Here is a 17,026-nt window from a genome sequence, read left to right on the forward strand (position 1 = left end):
ATGCACTCAATAAAATACCAAAAGCGTTTCGGCAGCATGGAGCACAACTCGTCTGTAAATCGTGGCATTTATGTAATATAAGCCGTAATAGGCCATTAAATTAATAAAGATTTATAAAAGCCTAAAAAGGACGATGAGCTCTAGCCTTCGTCTAGGATATGCCGGTGCAGACGTTTGTACAAATATAAATGTATATTTATGAACTCGTGAGTGTACACACTTTATCTCATTTAGGCTCTATAGGCTCTCAGCCGCTTCTGCAACCATCAACCCATTAAAATAATAAATATATATACTTGTATGTAAGGGAATGTGCGACCTTATGTTGGTGCGCCCTAACGAGCGAAAGTATTCCACTAATTGGTAGCCGTTTAATTCAATTTGATTTTCGTTCGAAGCGTTGCGCACAGGCGAATACGCATACTCGTACATGCTTATGTTGATTTTGTATGCTGGTGTGTGTTGGCAAAGGATGACAGCGGGGCATTCCATGCAAAATACACGTACGCAACAGCTAAAAAATTAAGTATATCTGCTTGCTTTTTTCATAAAGAAATAATTTCATCATTTTATAAAAAAATATATAGTTTATATTGAGTTGACCAACTCTTTAACGTTGATGAAAACACACCACATATCAAAAAAAAAAATTAAAAATATATGTGATTTACAAGATACGAGTGTGAATATTAAGACAAAATTGAGAGAAGATACAATGGGAAGAAAAATAAATTGTATTCAATTTAAAAAACAAAAAATCCGATTTTGATTACTTTACAATCGTTATATCTTCGCTTTCACAGGTTACTTTGAATTCAAATAACGCAAAAGCCTCTAAGGAGATAAAATATTTTCCAAATCAATCGCTAATAAATAGTATTGAGATAGATAGCATCCTGTCCAAATTTGAAATCTGTGATTACATGAAAATCACATCATAAATAAAAAAGATATTTTCAACAACGAACTTTACTTAAAGGGCATTAAAAAAAAATTAGAACAAAAAACAAGTGAAAATCTTTTTTAATCTCAACATCTTTTATTATATAAATGAATTTAAGCTATACCTATACAAAATTCACTAATGGGAAAATATACCGGGGTGGACAATTTTTTAAAGCAAAAAAAAAAAACATTATTATAGGACGAAAGCCTTTGGAAACAAATGCTAAAATAACAAAAAATGAAATAAAAAGTATATTACGGCCGACCTGAGGTTGGAAAGATGAAAGCGCGATTTAATTTTTAAGGGTCAAAATAGATTTATCTTGATTTTCGGCAAAATTACGAGTCCTATAGAAACAGGAGTTGTAGGCAGTGAAAAGGTTCTTAGTTTGACTTAACATCGGGAAAACTCAAAATTTTTATTCAAACATTTTTAGGGTCCGTTTTTTTTTAAATGTGCAGACTTTATGTTTTTCGAAACCTCTTCTTTATGATCATATAGAAACAAAAAATATTACTATGGAAAATTTTCTCATTAAATTCAAAAAATTCCCCACTTAACAGCTGCTATTACGAAGTAATAGTAAGATGAAAAAAGAAACAGCTTTGAATCGGATATATTAATCGATAACAATGATATAGGTTATAGGTTAGGCGTATCATTTTTAAATACTATTTAGCTGCCTATAATCCACAGTATCTTCCCTAAAGTAATGCGTAGTTAGAACAGAAAGAAAACAATAAGAACATGCGGATATGGAATACCCCATGTAAGGTAGGCAATAGTACATTTACGTTCCAAACTGTGCTCGAATGCAACAGCTCTTCAAAATGAAGAGCCATTTACACACTTAAGTCAATGCAACACAACGCATTGAATCAACTCGTTTCTACTCCATACCACCCTTATACACATACATACAAAAATACATAGCAGCATTGACAAATTTCTTCATTATATATTCGCAGGCATACCACCAACAATTGGCTACAAGTACCGACAAATCTATATGAATTTCTGGAACAAAGAGTTGCCCGATGAACTGAACCAAATTGCAAACATACAACGGCAGCCGTATTTGCATACAACCCTGTACAACGGTGCCGATAGTAACTTTGCTACGAGTAGTGCCACAGCTGCAACACAGCATATGTATCCGGTGCAGCGGCATGGTGGTGGCGAAGTAATAACCGGGCACATGAGTCAATTTGGCACCCGCGATAATGGTGCCGAGGATCCAGTACGCACATTGAAACTATTACTACAGGCGCCATGGAAATTAGGTGGTAACAAAGAGCCTGGCGGCAGCACAAGTGATGCGAATGCGGCAGGCGATACCTTTGCCGAGAATATGTACAATGCGCCACCGACATTTGGCGTAACAAGACAAGCGAACGACGAACAAATCTATACGATGACCGCAAATGGTATAATGGGTGGGCTAGCTGGCATCGATAGAGGGGGAATTGTGGCTGGAATAAATGACTTGGGTGGTTTTAGCGAAATTGGTGTTGGCACTGGCGCAACGTTGGCTGGCAGCAGTGCAATTTATGGTGTGCCAAGAGCGGAAATTGCGGAGTATGACAATGGTGTTGGTGGTAGAGGCAGCGATGGCGGTGGTGGTGCCACAGGTAATAATGCGGGTAGCAGTACTGTCGTTGGTGACGAGCCCAGCACTGGTAACAAAGAGGAAGTTGCCAAATCAGAGACGACAATAAAACTACTCATCGGGCTGATTGCCGTCTTTATTGTCCTTAATGTCATCATTTACTCGACATTCCTGCTGCAGAGGAAGAAGAAAGCGCATGCAATGCAACGAAAACTGGGCGGTATACTCAGTTACGAAGGCACCACTGACGATGAGTTCAAGCGTTCGAAGCAAAATGACGGCGACGAGAGCTACATTTTAGACATTGTACGCAAATCGAACACTTACGAAGCAGTCAAAACGGAACGTTCGCCGATTAATGGCTTTCAAATGACACGACAACTGAGCACCTCCACCGTCGACACGCACACCAAAGTGTGTGCTTGGATGTCTGCTGCAGTCGGTGCTGCTGCAGATGCAAAAGCATGTGTTGGTGGGGGCGGGGCCGATAGCTCAAAGGGTGGTTCGAAAAAATCCTCGTCGCCCACATTTTCCTCACTACGCAGCAGTAGCGCCGGCGGCAGTTTCAAGCAGCCAGTGGGATCGCAGAAAGTGAGCGTCGCTGTTGATGCTACACAATCGGCACGCAGCAGCAGCGTAATGGAACAAGAACCGATAGAGGTGCACAAATTAAAGTCAGATGGGCGCAATATAATTATCTGCCAGGAGGTAGAGGTAACCGATCAGGATTTGCTCACGCCGCAGAACTCTTTGGATAGCACACGTTATGCTCTTACCCGCCAACACTCCGCCGCCACTGAGCCATGTGATGCGGAATTGCCACAGCAGGGGCAACTGCCGCCATATATACCAATGCCACAGCATGCGCACTCACACTCGGACCCTGTCGATATGCAACACTACTATAGTAGTATGTGTGATAAAATTGAGGAGAATGAAAAGGTCACCAGTTTTCTGGGTGAGGATGTAAATGTGACCAGCCGCGATAATGATGATGATGGTGGGATAGGAGGCGCTTGTCGTACACCAGCGCAGCAACTACAAGTTATCAAAAGTCGTAATTATCCCAAAGTTTTGCCAACAACCAATGCTAATATCGAATTTCATGCAAACCCTAATGATTCACCACCCATGACGCTGGACTTGCGCACCACTAATAAACGCAACTCATTGCCGCCTAATAGCTTTCTGCCGCACTTCAGCAACACACTCGGTGCAGGTGGCACTATGGGTGCACGTTATCCACCACTTCCGCCACCGCGCACAATCTCCACGCTCGGACGGAAACCTTCGGCGCGCCGTAATAGCAGCAATATCACCACATCACCATTAATGCTAGCACACGACTGCACAGCTGAGGAGGAAGACGAGCCACCAATAACGCAAAATACGCTTATCGTGGGTCCCATAGTACCGCAACAAAAGCCGAAGATGCAAACGGGCGCTAGCGGTGATACTAATTACTCGACGCTTAAGCGCGCTGAGCTTACCACAACTGACAAGGCGCCCTCTAACAGCCTGACAAGCAGCAGAGCGGAAGATGTAACGGGCGCAGCAGCGACAAAACTTATTCATAGCTTTTCGGAGGCATCACTAACGCCGGCGGCCAACACTCAAATCGGCTCCAAGCCGCACGCCACGACGTCTGGTGGTGTTGCTGGTGTGACAGTCTTAAGTAACGGTGCTGCTGCGGGGTTGCAAAGCTTCGAAAGCCGTCCAATTTCCGTCGAAGTGGAAGACAAATTGCTGCAAAAACACCAACAAACACACCACACAGAGCGCATTTACGCGATACAACAGCCGACTAATTTGCCAGCCACACAAAATGATGACATGACAGCAGCAGGGATGGCAAATGCGATAACACCAAAGCTAATTACACCTACATTAATGAATTTGGCAGGCCATCAAACCGTAGGTGTACGCAATAGTCTAAAGACAACAATGGGTCACAACAACAAAGGCGGTACAACAATTAATGCTGGCATTACTGACATTTATGCCCAACCCAATAAGTCCAAAATTAAAGCGAAATCAAATTTGGCAGCATCACACGAGAATATGCCCAGCGAACAACCGACAGCAGCAGCAACACTCTCACTCACCAAATCAAACGGAACAGGCATCATACCCGCTTTAGCGGACTCACACGATTACTCATCAAAGTCGATTGCACTTGATGATAATGCCAAAGCCAACTCGCTAACAAAAACAACAACAACAACGTCAACAACTACTAAAATAACGACCGGTGTAGATGCAACAGCATTGACAAACACTGGCGTCGACAAACCGGTGACAGCTATGAGCAAGCAAACAATGGAATCTGTGACAGCAGCAGCGGTTCAGAAAGCTTCAGCCATGGCTAACGACATAAGTGCTACAGTAAGTACAACAGACGATGCAACAGTACTGCACTCATGCATGCCAACGGGTGATGTCAGCTCAGGCAGCTTACAAGCACGATTAGAGCAAAAGCAAACCGAACAACGACAACAAAACGCAACGACAGTTGCCTTGACAAAACATGGCATAGTCGATGCAATAGCAAAAACAGCAGCAGCGGCATTACGCGTACCTGTCAATTGCATGTCAGCCACATCGACAGCCACAACGACAACGGCAATGGCAACGTCAACCACAACAAGGACAATAGCAAATGCCATCGCCGCACAGTTGGCTCAAACCAAGCCTTTAAAAGCAGCTTTCGCGTTCGGCGCAGAGAAAACATCAACAGTCGACGGTAGTGTCAACAGGCAGGCAAGTTTGCGTGACTCGTGTCTGAGTTCAGTGTCGTCGCGTTCAACAGATTCCAGTGCGTCCTCGGCGTGTTCAACGTCCTCGGATTCCACGGCATCATCAAATGCCTCTACCGCAACGGGTACGTCTTCTTCTGGCTCGGCATCGTCCACGGACACTGTACGCACCGAACTGCAACAAAAGTAAAAAGATCAACCTGTCTATTAAGTACACAATTTATTCAGTTTTTTGCCACATTTGCCACCGCATGCTATGCAATTAATTCAGTTTGCTTATGCTATACTCTTTCAGTTCGGCTGCTTGGTGACCTATTTCCGCTATCATTCGCTCTTTTTGCAATTTCCAAGGTACAACAAGCTTCGAGCTTTACTTGTATTGAATTTTACTGATTTGTATCAACTAGATGCTTGGCGTTAGTACCATGTTTTATTATATAACTATTATCAAGATTTAAAGTATCACGCCTACAAAGAGCTATTGTCAATAATTCTACAAACTTATCGTAGCTAAGATATTTAACTCGAATATCTTCCCTAAATGGAAGCAGGCAACGCACTAAAAAAAGAATAAGTGATAAGACAATTGGTAACCACATTTATTGATACTCTCAGTTTGATACAACGTTGCAAACTAATCTTATATTCAAACTTACTTTCAAACGCTCTCTAAGAAGCACTAATCGCCACGAAGTTGGTAACCTCCATAAAAATACGTTGGAGACTATATAAAGCCTATACGTAAATGATCAGTGTGACGAGCTGAGTTGATTTCACCATGGCGTCTGTTCGTCTCAGTTCTCGGTGTTTAAGTTTTAGAGATGTCGATCTGAAATTTGCACACGTCCTCTTCTTTGTGGGAACCTCCGGTAACGGAGCACTATATTATCTAACTGGCATACAAATTAATCGATTAAAATCCAATCTTAGTATGGGAAACTTTTTTATTTGAGAAGATATCTTTACGAGAAAATGGTATATTATAACATGTTAGGAAATCTGGAATCAATTCTAGTTGTGACCTCTTATAAAAACGTTATGTACTAGCGGTACTTTTTTTTCATTATTTAATAGTAATCTGTATATAAAATAAAAGCGTTCTTCTAGAGCTCAATCGTTTTAGTTTCCGTTTACATGCTACGTGCAGTTTAGCAATGTTCCACTGCAGTTTGTTGCACCCTACGCTGTTACTTTGTTGCTTTTACTCTATATAATATTCTACATAAATATATATTTTTTGTGAAAGTTTTATAGTTATTTGGCTACTTTGCATAGTTTGTGCGAGAATGAGCGTTTATGCGTTGATGATATGACCGCCGCAACTCTATAACGAGTTGACGTACAAGGGCAAGAACGTTCGCGATACATGCGCAACAGCAAATATTTACCCTTATATACATATAAATATATACATGTACGCACATAGCAGCAAATAGTTGCGTTGTGTTGCAGAATTTCGCTGTGACAGCAAACAAAATTTATTTTTCGCAAAATTATGTTATTTCGTAAATTGGTTTACAGTGGTTTCCGCTCCGGAAACCGAAAGTATACACACAAATGCCGCCACAACTATTGGTCCCACAGAGCATCGGTTATTGTTCCACACGGTCTGCTGCTGCGGTTCGTGAGTAGCGCAGTTGGTAAACTATGTATTGTTGTTGGAATTTTGTGTACACTTTGGTGCTCGTCCGACTTGAGTTGTCCCGCCTCACAACATTTTCGCTATGCATATTAATATATATAATGGTATATTTATTTTGCGAGTAGTGATGTGAAATTGAAATGCATACTTTAATATATATTTATTTATATACGAGTATGTACCAGATATACATATTTATGTCTGTGCGTGTGTTTTGTGGAAACTTGTGTGTTTGTTCAAATTTTTTGGCGCTTGTGGCAGTCAAATGACTGCGAATGATTACTGGGTGTGTCCCGCTTGATTGCCTAAAATTGTTAAGCGTTTGCTTGTGTTAGCTTTTATGTGTGTGTAACAGCCTTCTACTTGCTTATTTCAATCGATTGACGCAAATGCCAGCAGCATTGACGGAACAAAACATTCTTTTCATTCATTTAGGGACCAAACAATATTCAAAATTTTGTGGCATAAACTGAATTTGTCAATTTGGCTAAAGAAATCCACAGGTTTACCAGTCAGCCAGCAAGTCACCAGCCAGTCGGCCAGTAAGTCAGCCAGGCAGTCAGTCATTTAGTTGGCCATTAAGTCACGAAGTACTGCAGTCAGTCAGCCAAAGCGAGCAACTCAACACACTTGCCGTTCACTGATCCAACTTTGCAGCCGAGTGTCTTCTAGCCACACATTGCTCACCGCCTCGCTTGCCTAACCAAACATAAACCTAATCAACTTAACCGCCGTCTCCCCACCAAGTCATAACTATCAGCAAAGTCTGCTGATTGCCAACTATTTCTGATAGTTTTGCTGTGGGTTCATTTTATTGGTTCTTTTTGGGTTTTATCATCTTTCTTTCTCTCTCTGTGTTTATTCTCGCAAATATTTTCCATACTTGAATTCATAAATTTTCAATAGGTCCATTTATTGACATCTCGAAGGAGTTTAATATTTTATATATATGCTAAAGTATAAGTAAGTAAGTGTAACGAATACACCCTGTAGGAAATATCAAAGTCAAAAATATAATGTCTCATAAGATAATAGTTTTCCAGAAGTTAAGAAAAAAATATTTTAATCCAGCAATCAGTTATAAGCCTATATTTGCCACATGACGTGACAACACTTACGTGGTTATAGCCGTGTTAACAACAGCGCGCCAGTCGTTTCTTCTCAGCCAGGTTCTTCTCCACCTTATCTCTCCAACGGAGTGGAGATCTTCCTTTTACTTTGCTTTCACTGGCGGGTACTGAATCGATTACTTTCAAGGCTGGAGTGTTCTCATCCATCCGGACAACATGAGCTAGCCACCGTTCCGCTGTCTCTTGATTTGCAAAACTATGTATTTTTTTCAATATCACTGTATACCAAGTACAGCTCAACATTCCATCTACTGCAGTAACATATTCGCTATTGCCTATACGCAAAGAGCCAAAAATCTTCCGCAAAACCTTTCTTTCGAAGACTCCTTATGCCCACTCAGCAGTTGATGAGAGACTTGTAGAGTAAACTAACGGCGCGGTAAAAGATTGTACCATCTCTATTTAGCTCTGCAGCTCCTATTATTTTCTCCAGCAATAGATCGAAGATCCTTTCCGATCTTGGTGGAGCTCAACGTCAGTTTCCACAGCCGTATTAGTGTTGCGGGCATGCCAATTCAGATTTAGTGGTATAGAAGCTGCTCCTTTTTGTGCTGTCGAGGGCGGCTATAAAATCTAGTGTACATTGCCTACTCCTAAGTAAATTGTCTCACGGGGTATACCTACAAATAGCTACCCCTATCACATCAATGCCTCTTCTCCTCCTCTATTTGCGTAAATTTTGCTGAACGTTTGAATTTCTGACAATATAAGCCAGCTTAAAATCACCAAAATGACTACCAAATTCAACAAAAATTGCTGGCAAACATTCATAATGCTATCGTTTATGATTGTATGCCAAGTGGTCCGAAATTTCCAAAATGTGTTTGTGTGACAAAAATAATATATAAAAGAATCGAAAATACATATTTCTCAATTCATATTGAGTTAGTGGGCAATTTTCCTTTCAACTTTTTTACGTAGAATCTTTCTTTGTTTGCAGTTGAAATGGGAATTTCAAGTGATTTGCGCGCAGCTAACGGGGATTTGTTGATTTTGTATGACACAGTTGGACATCAGAAACTTTGGACATTAACCGAAAACTTCCAGCATGTGCTCAAAAAGTTATTTAAATCAACGCATTGATAGCAAACTTTTCGTCATTAGTCATGAATTAAATCTTAAAGTAATGCTAAAGAATTTAAAACTATTTTATGCTGAACGAAATGTGTACAGTGTGACACAACTTATTAATTTACATTTGAAAGTCTACTGGACCTGCTCAGATGAGTTCAGTAAAAGTGGTAAAGTTTTCTGTGCAATTCCGTTACAATTATGATAAGGTATTTTCTTCGGCGATTACCATAATCCCTGCTGTCATAGTTTACAGCATCAACCACCGATATATGATTTGAAATTATCGAAACATTAATTCAAATCTCAGCAACTTGAAAATTTTCCTTATCCAACGCCTTAAGAATATCGCAAAACAAACCATTAAGATTAAATTACTAATAGCCTAATTCTCCATATATTAATCATCATCAAATCAGTAGCTAAATACAATTAGATTTATTTATGTATAAATAGCAATTTTGAACTTATACAACGTACTCAGATCATTAGTCATTCTTACAATTAAGCAGTGGGAAACATTGCCACCGACATCCCTTTCGAATTTGTGGCACTAGCAATACTTTGTGTTTACTTTAAAAATTTCAACTCAATTAAATGCCTAATTAAATCGTTTATTTGGCATTTAGGGACATCAAACACCCAGGAAATCTTTGCTTTCTGCTAAACCTATTGTTTTTTTTGTGGAATTTAGTTAAAATAGCGCTTGACAGAAAACACAAAGACCACATTGTTGGATAAATAAATGTAGAAATATTTACCAGCTAACAATAATGCTTGTGGCAAGTTCTCTTAAATATCTACAAACACTTGTAGAATAGTTGAAATAATTTATGTATCCGTTTGAGTGGTTGGTGGGCTTGACAACTAGGCGGTTTCCTGTCAGCCACAAAGACAAAAATTAAACTTGGGAAACCGTAAAAACTTGTATGAGTAAGAAAAGAGATATAGAAAATTTTGTATATAAATTTTAAAATTAATGATTGCAAAATGGTTTATTTGCGAACTATTTACTACAAATATACATACAAGATGTGTAAATATGCGATGCTCTATTTTTTAGAAATAGAATGAAATTTGCTCGTAGTACTTTGCCCGTGAAATAGTTAATATGAATATGAAATGGGTTGCTATTGATTTATACTCAGTTTCTGCAACAGAACTATGTAAGCAGACCAAGAGATTGGCATATAGAGTACTCTCACATAACTCCATATTTGACTTCCTCTGCTTAATTCTGGTTTGATTATTAGAAAAAGAAAGTCAAAACAGTCAACAATCTCCATAAAATTGATCGCTATATTGTTCAAGCTGCACAAAAAAAGGATAAGTTTGATGTTGTCAATAGAGGTGATTTATAATGTTGTATTTGAACAAAATAAAAAAAAATTATGTCACAATCCAGTGGTCTTTCCATATCAACAGTAAATATGACGCACCCTGTAAAACGATTTGAATATATGTAATATTTAAAAATATATATTTATAAGGCATTTTAAGTTTATGGCTATTTTTGCAAATAAACATTTTCATTTCCTTTGGCCAACACAAAAACTAGGTCGAGTGTGCATTTAATGAATATTGGGTAGTGCAAAAGTTGTAGAAATTGCAAAATGTGTTTTTAATAATGTTTTTTTTTTTGCTATTTGCAACAAATTTTTGTGGCATTTTCTTTATTAAAAATTTCTGTTTAACTTTTGGCTCACCTGCGGTCAGCTGCATAAGCATTTATCTTAAGTTTCTCAATAAACGAATCGCTTGCTTGCTACAAGTAAATGAAAAAAAAGGAATATTTTAGAAGAAAACAAACATTGGTCCGAAAATCCATCAAGGAAATTAAAATCTGTAGGTCTAGTCGCACGTACCATGTTGCAACTTTTAGCTACCCTTTAGTTAGGTACATAAGCATTTATGCTACCTTCTGTCATACACAAATCAAGAGTAGTAACAGGTGGTTTTTATTATTATTGTTATTGTGCTCTGCCGGACTGGGCGTTTGAAATTATTATTTTTTAACCACAAATGAGTGCCGTAAAAGCGTGTGGTGATTAAATGTTTGCATTGCGCTTGAGCAACTTGCATAAAACCAACAAACAAGGCTTTGCAATGGCAACATAGCATGTGACATTTGCCTCGAGAAACAGCCAGAAGTTAAATGTACAAAGCAACTGTTGCAAGAAATTTGTTAAAATATTTTTTTCTTTTATACTGTGACGAATTGAGAAAGTAAGAAAAAGGGTATAGTTGAAGCAATCAAATGATATTGGTTACCAAAGTAATTTCCCGAGCAGCTTTTATGCCATGATTTTGTTTGGTAAGCGAAAGGTGAATTAATAGAAATAAGTTTTTCCTAAATCCCGAAAAACTAAGAATTCGTCACTTTTAAACAAAAAAGCGAATTCTGTGACCGCTTTTTTAAAATCTAAAACTCAAACATACACTGAGACCACAACAAAACCCAAGCAATAATACCTTTTAAAAATAAAGAAGTTTTCATACATTAACTTCATATTGGTCGTTCAGTTTGTATAGTATATATTGTATAGTAGTTCGAGCTGAGAAATTTCTTCGGATACTGTTGCGTTGTTTTAGAAAGTTATCTATAATAAATTTCGTGAACATAGGTTCAGGTAACAAAACGCTAAGCAGCCACTATGTTATATGGTATCATGATTTACAGGAATAAAAACCGTAGCCCTTAGAAAATTCTTATAATAACGTACAATGCAATGAATGAATAGATCAGTTTTCTAGTACGTAGAACAATTCTTCTTTTTGTTGATTTCATGAATGCTACTTAACTTGGACGGCAACTTCGAGAAGATATTTAACACTTAAGCCATTCATACTTGTAGCTTGTGTACTATACAGGCATCTATAGCTTTAAATTGTCCAATTACTTATACCCTATTTTTGAGATCTTTCGAAATTGATTTAAGAACATGTCTCATTGTGGAACATTTCATTCAGTTTCAAATGCTGAATTCTTGTACATATTTGAGCAGCAACACTGCTTTAATATAAAAACTGTTTATCGAGAATTTAAGTCAATATTATTTGCTGCGCTTGCTAGTGTGCTCAAGTCAGTATCCATACACAATACACAATAATGCTATAGTAGCGATGGTCAGTAGAACGTCTACAACTCATCGATAGTAGTATAACTCTATTATTGTAAGTTTAACTGTTTAACATTAATTAAACTATAGGCTTTTTTGTCATGATTTCCCAAACAAACTCGAAACTGTGATTCAAACAATTTGCTTCAGTATTAATTTAGAAAAGTTGCAAAGAAAGTTGGGAGCCAAGTTCAAGTAATTGCCTCATAGTTGGAACGTTTTTAAACTACCTAATTTTAAGCATAATCTTCCTTCCTCTTTTCAGGTATTCAAAATAATAGAGTAACGTACATAGCTTAGATGAAAGTAAATGTTTAAGTTAATCAGCTAATGTACTTAACTAAACTTCCCGAATTCTGCTTGAACTTATACTATCAATTGAATACTTTGTTATTATAAATTATTTTGCCTTAACCACTAGCACACTGAACCAAAACCGCTTAGAAATCCTCTTATCGAAGTCTTGAAAATAATTTATTAGTGAGCATATATGGGCACCTTATGCTTATGTGCTTCAATTCGATAAAATTGAGTGGACACGATGAAGAACAGAATACCTTAATTCAATGGAAACGCTTGCAATAATTTCTGCAGTGCTTTGCATTGTTGAAATTTAAGCAGCAACTGCTGCTATTTATGTACATATGTATGATGCCTATTTATGTATGTTCAATGTGTTGCTGCTGGCAGTGAGTGAAGTGTGTTTTGTTTGAGTAGCAATGTAGAAGCAGAGATACGTATGTATGTATAATGCTATAATTGTTAATAGCAGACAGCTTGACAGCTTGTCGCTTAGACAGTTCGGTATTATGTATGTATTTATGTGTTTATTGCAAGCTAGTTGAAGTGTATATGTATGAGTGAGAAGCACTGCTACTACTGCTCCTACGTATAAGTACATAAGTATACAATGCTGTAATGTGAACTTAGTCAGCTGTGTATCTGTTACTAATATTATACATAGATATATATTGTTGTGTTTGTTTTTGCCTTGTTATTGTTACGATTTTCGTTAAGTGAGACCCTTCAAATACCCATCATACAATTCATAACTATGATATCTATTTACAGGATTAGTAGCGGCGGACGACCAACACAAATTTAATACACCAACAAAAGGCTAGAAACAAGCAATCAATGAAATGAGTACGGAATACGTACACAACAATAATCAGAATAGCGAAAGCGCAAACAACTAGAAATAACAGTAACAATGTGCGGATAAGTCAACAATGGTTGGTGAGCAGGTGAATTGTGTCGTTGAAAACGGAAAGTGTGTGAACCAAGAAGTTTAACAAAACTTTGTATTTAATGAAATTACGTATACGCCATGTATGCCATACCATGCAACCGCACAATACAATCCAAAACAAAGGGTTTATTTTAGCTTTGTTTAAATGTGTGTAGCTATATACCTGCGTAAAATGTTTAGCTTAGATTATTTCAGTGCAACACATTCAACAAGCGAGCGGCAAATTGACGAAGACAAACTTTGCACATTAAAATCAAGCATGGTCGTGAGCTATTACTTGCAATCACTATACACACATATACCAAATATATATACATACATCTATATATATTATTTTCACACATATATACATTGTACATATATATAATATTTTACTTATATATTATTACGTTGTTGTTCTTACAGTATGACGTAATAATGTAAGCAACCACTAAATTAATTATTAAATACGAAGTAGAAATTCATTACATTACTTGTAGCTCTTCAGTACATGTACAGGTAATAATTATTAGCATTAATTATTATATAAGAAACAAACTCAATTCTTATAATATTTAAAGATTATATAAGTCATAAATTATAAGCTTAGATTAAATTCTAATTCGACATAAGAATGTAATATTATAATATTTTAAGAAGAGATATTAGCTCATAACATAAGCAGCAAATACCATTGGTGGTATTAATGGTTTTGTATACTTAAAATTTAAAATTAAGTAGCAATAAGTTAGTATTAGTTAAAAGCTAAGCTCGTTCTATTTAAAGATAACATGAATACACAATTTTCTTACCAGTATACGCAATTAAATGTAATATAAATTTAGTTTTATAATAAGCCAAAAATTTTGGAAATTTAATAATAATATTAGCTAATGGTATAATTGCAAAAATAATAATATGCGCCCCTGAAAGTCAGCCATTTGCACGCGGCAGTAGCGATGACAGAGAATTTAGCATTAAACGATTTACGATTTGGACAGGTAGATATACCATGATCGTTTCAAAGCAGAAAGTTCGCAGTAATACACAATCGCTTCACAAACTTTTAAGTGTCCACCTTACATGCCGAATTTTCAACTCTATCTAAACTTTAGAATGGAAATCTTACTTCAGCACTACCGCCAAGTAGTTTTTAGTTTCAAGTCAAGATTTCATAATTCAAGTCGAGATCGAACTGCCGCATTAGAGTATGTTGAATTATCAGATGCTGACTGGCCATTACTTTCGTTTTCCTACTCTATGATCGTGAATCCACATATTATGACTTTTATCACCCCCATGATTGCCCTTTGCTTATTTTATTGAACAGATGACGATTAAAAAGCTGAGAACGAAGTGCCCTTAAAGATTATTTTTTAGCCTTAGGCTTTTCAATGTAAACTAAAATTGTTGTTTTATTCAACTTTTTTACTTCCAAACGCTTATTTAGTGTTTAAGCCCAGTGTGTATCAAAATTTCACATATATTAATAGACAAATTACCAAACGATGATCCGAATTTTGATTTATTGAAAACATTATAAGTTTTATCTTTCATATTTTATTTTCTCAATACCCAGCTTACTCCCAGCACCGTTATTATTCGGAATATACTGCTTGAAGTAAGCATATGATAATAAAACTTTAAGGCAATACAGGTTGCTTGAAAAGTTTTTTAACTCAAAATAAAAAAATACTGCTTTAAGTACGAGTTATATTTTTTTATTTAATATAGTCTCCCCTAACTTCAATACACTTATTTCTATGATCCTACAATAATTTTATGCCATCCCTATAATCGTTTTCCGGAAGCTCTGCAAATCACCCGTCAATGGCTGCAATAGCTTACTAATTCGTCGAAAACCGCTTTCCATGAAGGTTTCCGAAGAGTTAGTCGCTGAGAGTCAAATCCGGTGAATATGGTGGATGCTCAAGCAATTCGTACTTTATTTCGTGGAATTTTGTCATTGTTAAAATAGATTGTAAGCAGGTGCATTGTCTAGATGATTTTTTGTGCTGTACACCAGTTATTTTCTCACGAATTTTCATCCAGCTGATTCAAAAGGATCCAATGATATTTAGAGTTGAGTAATTTACCTTTCTGTAGATAATCAATCAAGAAAATTTCTTTGGCATCCCAAAAAAACTGATGCCATAACCTTCTTTGCTGATCGTTTGACTGACCTTGACCTGCTTTGGAGCTGAACAGCCCACTTCAGTCCACTGTAAACGTTCTTGTTTCAATTTAGGTTCAAGGTGGTAGATCCAAGTCTCATACATAGTTATAAAATGACGCGAAAAATCGGTCTTATTCTGCTTAAAATGCTCCAAATTATGCTGAGAAATTGGTTTTGTTTTATGAAATTCTTTCCATATTAAAAAAATACTCTGACATGTTAACTTGAAATGGCTTGTAAACAAAGAAATGACAGATCTACCAACTTGAGAAAGAAAAAACTTAGTAGTGCTATTTCTTGGTGAGACCAACCAACTTTTTAACCAACCTTTATTTTGTTACTTCAAACTTATATCTAACTTAGATTGAGATTATGCCAGTAAGCTCTTGAATCGGCTATCTTTCTTATAGAATATTTTAAATTTTAAAGATTTCACCCCACCTTACGCCCACATGCAAGTATGTACTAGTACTTCACGGCGTTTACGGCAGTATAGTTGTAGAAGCTTAAACAAGTTATAAATTTCGGATTTTGTTTCAATACAAAATTTGCTTTTTTTGTTTTAAAATTTTTTTTTATAACTAATAAAAATGAAATTTTATATAACAGCTTTTCAAGCGATGTAGAATATTTATTGCCTGCTTGTGTAACTAGTGCATATATACTATCCAAGAAAATTATGCAATTATTTCTAATATATTTGTTTACATTTCTAGAATTTTTTTTTAATATTAAAATTAGTAAAAGTAGTGAAATTCTTAAAACAAATAATAATAAAACTTTTTTTAAGCTGCATCGTAAGTACCATACCAGCAACCAAACACCAAACGTTATTTAAAAAACTTGCATATATACACCGCAACTCAATTAAATATTTTTTCATATGGAATTAATGAAATTGAGATAAAGCAAACATATTGTATGTATCTACACAAGTATTATTACGAAGTATCTATGTAATTACATTTAAACGCAATGAAATGACTAATACTGGCAGTCACTGAAAAAAAATTTACCAAAATATTAAAACTATACCAGATAATAAAAACACTTTAATTGAATTCAATTATGGAAAGTTTCATTTACAGTTCACAGGCTTATAAATTCACATACATATACCTATGTATATATATAAATATATATGGATATTTCTACATTTACCAACTACAATTTAATTTACAAAGCTGTGCACAGGTGTGCTAAAGTAAATAAACTTTTATGAAAGCAGACAAACATAAGCAAACACATGTACTTAATTACAAATATAAATTAAATGAAAACAAAAAACAACATTGACACATTTGAATAATGAAATCCACTACTAATCTACATCATTAATTAGCAAT

The 17,026-nt window shown here is 36.4% G+C and overlaps 1 protein-coding gene across 5 annotated transcripts in view; it reads left to right on the plus strand.

Annotated features, from left to right (window-relative positions):
* The window catches only part of Nlg1 (Neuroligin 1), a 104,962-nt gene extending 88,216 nt beyond the window's left edge, over window positions 1-16,746 (plus strand). For 3 of the 5 annotated variants that reach the window (XM_070109396.1, XM_070109402.1, XM_070109399.1), the window contains exons 12-13: window positions 1,915-5,497; window positions 13,345-16,746. In XM_070109396.1, coding sequence (XP_069965497.1) covers window positions 1,915-5,497; window positions 13,345-13,378 — 3,617 coding nt within the window. In that variant the 3' untranslated portion in view covers window positions 13,379-16,746. Of the gene's footprint in view, window positions 1-1,914; window positions 5,523-13,344 lie in introns of all 5 variants that reach the window. The other 2 variants (XM_070109406.1, XM_070109407.1) reach the window with 2 other exon arrangements.
* The last annotated feature ends 280 nt before the right edge of the window (window positions 16,747-17,026 follow it).

This window comes from Bactrocera oleae, chromosome 2, assembly GCF_042242935.1.
Source record: "Bactrocera oleae isolate idBacOlea1 chromosome 2, idBacOlea1, whole genome shotgun sequence".
In the NCBI taxonomy this organism is placed as follows: domain Eukaryota; kingdom Metazoa; phylum Arthropoda; class Insecta; order Diptera; family Tephritidae; genus Bactrocera; species Bactrocera oleae.